General features: G+C 38.7%; 2 protein-coding genes across 4 annotated transcripts in view; one reads left to right on the top strand and one right to left on the bottom strand.

Annotated features, from left to right (window-relative positions):
• The window catches only part of DENND1B (DENN domain containing 1B), a 270,041-nt gene extending 263,634 nt beyond the window's left edge, over positions 1 to 6,407 (bottom strand). The window contains exon 1 of one of the 2 annotated variants that reach the window (XM_040463561.1): positions 6,315 to 6,407. In XM_040463561.1, coding sequence (XP_040319495.1) covers positions 6,315 to 6,370 — 56 coding nt within the window. In that variant the 5' untranslated portion in view covers positions 6,371 to 6,407. The remainder of the gene's footprint in view (positions 1 to 6,314) is intronic. The other variant, XM_040463562.1, reaches the window with a different exon arrangement.
• CUNH1orf53 (chromosome unknown C1orf53 homolog) overlaps positions 212 to 7,725 on the top strand; it is a 106,092-nt gene continuing 98,578 nt past the window's right edge. The window contains exons 1-2 of one of the 2 annotated variants that reach the window (XM_040463563.1): positions 212 to 1,288; positions 2,690 to 2,817. In XM_040463563.1, coding sequence (XP_040319497.1) covers positions 1,255 to 1,288; positions 2,690 to 2,817 — 162 coding nt within the window. In that variant the 5' untranslated portion in view covers positions 212 to 1,254. The remainder of the gene's footprint in view (positions 1,289 to 2,689; positions 2,818 to 7,725) is intronic. The other variant, XM_040463564.1, reaches the window with a different exon arrangement.

Raw genomic sequence — 7,725 nt, 5'->3', positions numbered from 1 at the left:
TTGTGACAGCAGCAGCGGCAGCGGTGGCGCGGCCGCCGCCCCCGTCTCCGCCGGCCGCCGCCCCCGCCGCCTCCGAGGCTGGGGCCTCACAGTTCCTGCGACCGGGGCCGCCCGCAGCGGCTCCAGCACCTTCTGCAAACCAGGAAGTCGCCGGGAGGGGGAAGGGGCGCGCGCGGGGGCGGCCTCACCTGGGCCGCGCGGCCCGCGGGCCGGAGCCTGAGGAAGACACGGGGCGGGGTCCCCCCGCGCCCCGAGGGGCCGGAGGGTCGAGGGGAGCGCAGGTGTCTGCCCGGACGACCCACGTACCGCTCTGTAACCGAGCCAGAAACGCAAGGTGTCCCCTGTGTCCTCAGCCCCGGAGCAGCCGACTTCCTTTCTGGGTCCAGTCCAGGCTTCAGGGCTACAACCCACCTCAAAAGCAAAGTAACCGAAAAAGTACCTCGATTTTGCAGTATTTTCCACACCGCACGCACACGGAATTGGATCACTAATTAATGGGTATTGTTTGTTAGAACCTTCGTCGTTTTAGGCCGTTTCATTTCGTTTCACGCTGCACATTCGGAGCTCGAGTTGATGCTCCTGGCTCCTGCCTCACTCCAGCTGTGTCCCGTTACTGCTCTCTGAAATCCAGAGCCGCCCCCCTCCTGATTCAGGAATGTTCAGACATGTGCACCTGCTAAATAGCCTTGTCAAGTAGCAAAATGGTAGTGCTCCACTCGCCTGCACATATGGAAGCCAGACGTTCTTATGCCACAGAACTGCAGCATACCAAGGATTGACTTTGGACACATTCTCCAAGCTGCAGGCCTCACAGAACTGCAGTCTAGGAAGCTCAGAGAGGGCCCAACTGAGGGTGAGAGGGGCTGATACATAAAAAACTAAGATTTACAGGGCACCGAAGTACCTGTTAAGCAGGTTATATGCATCGCCACAGTACTTGCCAGAACTCTGTGTGATAGGTAACTTGCATCAGCATTTTGCAGGTTGATAAACAGGCCAAGCTAATCCAGTGGGCAATGGCAAAGCTGGATTTCAGAACAGGTCTACTTGATGCTGATATTTACTGCTACCATGGACTGGCTCTCCGTGTTCTTCTGCCTTATATCTAGAATCAACTGGGAAGAGATCTAGAAAAAGTTTTCTAATGCACACTTAAAAGAGTGTACAGGATTGGACTCCTACACAGATCTTCTGGAGAAGGCTTCTTCCATTAACGTTACCACCTTACACGTGGCCACAGTGTTTTTCATCCAAATGGGGGTTGTTTCAGACTTTATTCATGCAAAAGGTAAGATGATGAGAGGAAATCAAGTGTGGTATGAATAGGGTGTGAGTCATGAGACTCACATGAGACATAAAAGTCATACAATGAGTTTTGGGAATTAATTCGGAAGCCAAAACCTAACATTAAACACAGTTATTCAGATCTTAAATGTTCTTGCCAAAATATGTGTTACTTGGTCAACAAAGTGAAATATATTTCATAGCCACAGACCTAATAGTCAAAAATAAGGTCAGGACATAAAAGGGAAACAAAAAAAAAATAGATTTAAACATGAGGTACCATCATAGCTTGACTTGGGGTGAGACACTTCAGTTTCTCGGTTCCTACATTTGTAAAATGGGAATTATTACTTGTATATCACATGAACATCGTGATATTCAAGTTAAAAAGCATTACACATTTGTGTGATCTTTTAAGAAATTATTCTGTGGATTTCAGTTTCAAAATTAGACAATCTATCTATACCACATATTTTTTTCCCAAATGAAGCTTTTTGCTACCTAAAAAAGTTACCATAGTCCAAGCCTTGAAAAAAAATTCTGTAAACTGAAAACCACTTCTGCTCCAAATGTTACCAAATTCCTCAAACTTCTTCTTTCATTATAATTCATTCTTTTCCCAAACAAACAAACAAACAAACCCTACCTGGAATGCCTACATCAGGAGTTTTTAATTAGTGGTAAGGAAATATTAATACAATTGTTTTCCCTATCCATTTATTGGGATTTAAGTGACAGTCGTATCCCTGCATAATATAAAATTGCTATTTTTTTTCAATTTATCTTAAGTATTTATGAAGGGAAGACACTGCATATGCACACACAAAGCAAATCTTTTTAAACCAGCTTTTAGGCTGACCATGATGAGGCGATTTATCTATTCTGATATTACTGAGGTAAAAGGATAGAAACACAGATGGACACAATTTGCACAATTTGTTAAAAATTATAGTAAAAGGAAAAGTTTTATACACTTATTTTGGTGATATGTTTATTGAAGCCAGTCGTATAATTTTAGTAATACTCATTTCATATGGAACTTCTGATATGACAGAGTCAAGGTGATATATCTTCACAAGATCATATTTCAGCGATAATATTTCCTACTTAGCAACTGATATTAACGTTTTTCAGGACCACAGTTGTCAAAGAACATTGTCTATATTAGTGCCAGAGAACACAGTCTATAAACTATTAGTCTTTTTTAATATTTTAAGCTTATTTTAAATTGCCTGTGTTTATAAGAAGTATATATTCAGCAGTTCTTGGGCAAGGGATTTCAAAAATGTGCCTCCTTGATCAGATCTCGCCTATGGTTTTAGCTTGCCTATCCCAAATTGCAATATCTGTTATTCCCAAATAAACTTATTTTTGCTGGTAAAAATCTGACAGTTTTATTTTTAAGGTGAATATTACTTTGTGATCAGAAGTGGGATCCGGAGAAGACCCCCAGCAACTCTCAGGCAGGTGAGCAAACAGATGCTACAGAGCCAATGGCGTTCGCCGCTTACTTGCCAACCCTGGAGTTTGAGGGTAAGTTTTTTTCCTGCATTTAGAGCTCTACTCTCTTTGTGTTTCGGCTCTCCCGACTTTACTCGGGTTCTGTTTTGAAGGCCTATACTTCCCGGGAGTACTTGTCTGTTCTTTGGTCTGACTCCTTCTTAGAAGCAGGTTGTTTCTAGTGGAACTGTGCCTGTTGGAAGCGTGTTGGCCTTCAATCCGATTTCTTTTCAGAATCCGACTGTTGGTAGTGGAACTGTTCTGGCCTTTGGTCTGATTCCTTCTGGAACCAGGACGTTCCTGTTGAAACTGTGCTGTTTAGGAATTTTTCTCTTAGCTCTAGGAAAAAAAAAAAACCTCTAAGAAATGGGATCGCTGTCATCAAAATGCTTTGACAGTAGCGGTTCCCCCCACTACTAGGACTCTGGTGGTTTTATGTTTAAAAACTATGATCCTTCCTCATATGCATTTCTAGACTAAATGGATCAACTTAACCAAAAGAAATTTGGAACTTCAGTGGCCATTTTGGGGAATTTTCAATCTCCCCAAACTTATTTATTTCTCTCAAAATTAAATTAGAAGGCTGCAGCTCCTAAAAAATAAAACAAAAAAGCACCAACCAACCAACAAACAAAAGGCCTTGATCAAGTATTATGGTCGTATTATTGATCTCTTCTATTACCATGATTGTGTTGTTGGTATCTTCTATTACTATATTTGCATCTGCTCGATAATTCATTCATGGAAGAGATGAGTTAAAATTTCCTAGTATGTTGGTAGGTTTGTCTGTCTCAGCTTATAAGTCTGTCAATTTTTGCTTTATATAGTTGGGGGGGGTGTTATAATATGCAAACCGGTTTATAATTATTTTATTTGCCTGGTAAATTTACCATTACGTTGTGACCTTCTTTAATTTTAGTAATGCTTTTGCCTTAGCATTTAAATGGCTTTCTTTTTTTAAAAAAAATTTATTTTTTAGTTTTTATATTGAGGGAGTGCATGCACATACATGCATGAGCAGGGGAAGGGCAGAGAGAGAGAGATGGAGAGAGAGAATCCTAGGCAGATTCCACGCTGTCAGTGCAGAACCCGACACGGGGCTTGATCTTACAAACCATGAGATCACAACCTGAGCCGAAAACAAGAGTCAGATGCTTACCTGACTGAGCCACCCAGACACCCCTAAATCGCTTTCTTCTGATTAGTATTTGCCTAGTATTATTCTAACTCTTTTCATCATATTATATTAAAACTTTCTAAGTCATTATGTTTCAGATTTATCTAATTCATGTTAATTTTGACTTTTAGTCTACTCTAATAATGATTGAATCTTAGACCAAGCATTTAAACCATTCCATGCTTTATAATTGCTGATATATTGAAATTTACTTTTGCCATCTAATGTGCTCCCCATTTATATTTTTCTGATCTATATATTTTTTTCACCATTGCCTTCTTTGGGATTATTGATTGTTTTTTGGTTTTGTTTATGCTTCTACTTCTCTTCCTAGATTCTAGTTTGGAAGTTATGTACTCTATTCCTGTTCACTTAGTGGTTATCCTAATTTTAACTCATTAAATTCTGAGTTTATATCTATCTACCTTCTGCCAGATACTACAAGGACCTTTAAAAGATCCTTAAAACTGACTTTCATCAGTTCTGGAAAATTCTGAACTCCATTCTTTCTCCCCTTTCCTTCTGGGACTCTGTATACACATTCTCATTTGCTCTCCATATCTCTTAACATTTCTTTCATAGTTTCTTTTTTCTTATCTTTCTAAGCCGAATTCTGGATAATTTTGCAAACATCCTACTGTTCATTAATTCTTTCTCTGGCTTTGTCTCATCTTCTGTTAAAGCTTTTTAGTTTTTAGTGTATCTTATTTTCATTTCTAAAGTTCTGCTTGGTTATTTTAAATCTGCTTTCTCTTCATTCATATTTTAAGCCTTTGCTTAATTTCTTAAAATATATTTAGCATACATATTTTAGATTCTATTTCTGATAATTCCAATTGCTGAAGCACTTGTGAGTCTGATTCTACTATCTGATATTCTTCTAGCCGTTACTTATGGTGTCTTGTTTTTTCTATGTATGATGATTTATTTTTATGCTACCTGATCCTTGGAGTTTTATATGTGGAAATGTAGTGAGATCTGAAAAGAAGAGTTCTCTGGAAAGAATATTTGTTTATCTTTGGGTATATGTCTGGGGGGTTACTATCCATTCAGGACCCTTTCATACTAAATTCTCAACTTGAAATTTTTCAGACCACCATGGGAGATCTGGCTTATATTTATGAATCTTTAAGGAGGATTTCTGCCCCACCCTACCTCCACATCTGCTCCAGTGTTTGAGACAATCAGTTTCCCTTGAATTCCTTTGAAATGCCAGGTTATGAGGGGTATCCTATTGGACTCCCCACGTTAGGAAGGTACTCAAGCTCCATGAGGCTATGACAAGTGCTCAAAGCTCATCTAGCTTAACAAATACCTTCAAGATGAACAGTGGCTCTGGTGACTACTTTTACACATTACCAACCTGCACCCCCCACCACCACTACCAAGTATTCCTTACTTCCTTGACTATTCTTGAATGCATTTGATCATTGCATTCTACCCTGACAGCTCCTTACCTTTTGGAGTATGGAAAGAAAAACAATGTTGTAAACTCTAGAATGGTATTTTTGATATAATACTGTTAAAGAACTTCAACTTCAGTATAACTTAACTAGACTTATGCAGCCTGTGAGCTTTACCAATTTATATCAAGGTTTTGAGTTCCAAACAATTAACTTACAAATGAACTTTTAGACACAATCCTCTCATGAGTTATAATCAGCATGTATCCAAGTCAGACACTCCCTACACTCTAACTCTGTGTTGCCTCCTATTATTGTTCTTAGGTGAAATTTGTTAATAGTATCACCATCTTCATTTATTATGGGATACAAGTCCTTTATATAAAGTATTTAGAAAGTCAAATTTCTTGAAGTCCTTAGAAAATCATCTTGAAAATGTTTTAGCAGAAACTGCTTTTTTATATCAACTGAGATAATGTTAAGAAGAACATTCTCCAAGTATATTACTCTTTTTATACTTAGCAACATCATGAATTTGAATCTGAAAGTGAAGTTCTCTTTCAAAATGACATATACTACTTTTAAACAGAGAGACAGTAGAAGAGAAGATTTGGGATTTCCAGAAAGTATGCTTCCCCTGTTGCTTTCACAACTCATGGCCTGTAAAGTTAGTGTTCAGTGTTCATTTGAAAGCCAACTCTAAGAAAAAAAAATGTTGTTTTCCAGTTTTGGAGACAAAAAGGCTCAGATTATTCTTAACATCTTTATTACCAAATCTGAACATATCCAAATATTTATAAAATGCAAGTGGGGAATGATATTTGTTTCTTTTGCTGCTAAACTATTAGTGAAAAAGATAGTAAAATTCTCAAAAATAACACAGCAAAGATACTATCTTCCCTCCATATTTCAGGTGATTTGCCCAAAATTATAGAATCAAATTTTCTTACCTCTGACCAGCTCTTGCTAGTTCATCCTTATCTTTATCTTGGCATCGACCAGACATTGGAAAACTTAAAACAGTCTTTGGAGTTAAGAAAAAGGAATATTTGAAGCAGAGTATCACCACCAGACTGTAATCAGAGAAGACAGATATTTTTTCATGGACTCTTTGAGGAGCCTCATTTGGGTTACAAGAAACAGAGCAATGTTTGTGTAATGCTGTGGCAATGCCTGGGAAAGAATCTCCTAACTCCACCTACCAGACACTCCACATAAATAAAAACATCTTTATCATATGGCTATTCCACTCACACCCATTTAATACTCTCAGGAGAATGCATAATCACACCAATGAGCCACGACATTAGAATTTCGTGGAAGGAAACATATAGGGGCATCTAATATGACATTAATAGTCCAACAAAATTAATAACCCCTATAAGCAACTCTAATTCTGATATAAATAGAGAAATGATCAAAATAAATTCCTGTAATAAAAAAATTCCTATATGCCAAGTTCCACTTTCATAAAATATAAGAAAATAACAAAGTAAATATTACATGTATTTTAAATCTGGTCACTTCTAGGGGGAAAAAGAAAAACACTACATGCCAGCATTGAACTCAAATACCAGGTAAAATCATACAGTTCCACAGCAGAAGAGCCTTAGAGTGATAAACAGAGATTCAAAACTTCAAAATATTTGACCACCTCCCCTTTTTTATTGTTTCAAGCAAAGCCAAAATAAAAATAAACAGGGACTGAGAAGTCTCCTGGGCTTCAAAAGTATGGATGTCATCTTTTCTCTCTGCTGTTGTCTCTGATGTCACACCCAAGACATAGGCAAGTATTTCTGAAGAAGACCTCTGCTTGTAATCTTTTCTGAGAGAGAAGGAGGAGCAGAATGAAACTGATAAAGGTCTTCTTAGTTTCTTGGGGATTTGCTTCCTTTGTACCAAGGGCTCAGTCTCGCCTGCCATTCTTCATTCACTATGTGTAATTCCAGGAGTCTTCTCCTGGCAGTCGGGATAGCTGCACTTGGCTGGAGTGGGATGGTGGCACCTGGACTCATGACTCAGCCTGATAGTCTGTTTGTGACTGAGTGGAATCCTCACATCAGGATGGACTGACCACTCTTTCTATCTATTATACGGCCACTCCCTGGGTCTTCTCTTTACTTCCTGCCAGGTTGAATTGTGGATCAAGAACATACAACATTAGTGTGTGCACTGTGCATGGTAATTACAATGTGTTCTCACAGTGGTTGCTTTAGAAGACTACCAAGTAAGTGCTACTAATTCCTATTCAGTGATGACACGAGACCATTGATTACCATGCAACCCATTTATTTCTGTACGTTTTTCTAACACAAACATGTTGCTCTTCCCCTTTAAATAAGCAGGTATGAATTCTTAAGT

This window comes from Herpailurus yagouaroundi, unplaced genomic scaffold (genome assembly GCF_014898765.1).
Source record: "Herpailurus yagouaroundi ecotype Mexico unplaced genomic scaffold, PumYag 403, whole genome shotgun sequence".
Lineage (NCBI taxonomy): Eukaryota > Metazoa > Chordata > Mammalia > Carnivora > Felidae > Herpailurus > Herpailurus yagouaroundi.
Note: the sequence above shows the minus strand (reverse complement) of the source record. Positions and strands in the feature narration are given on the sequence as shown.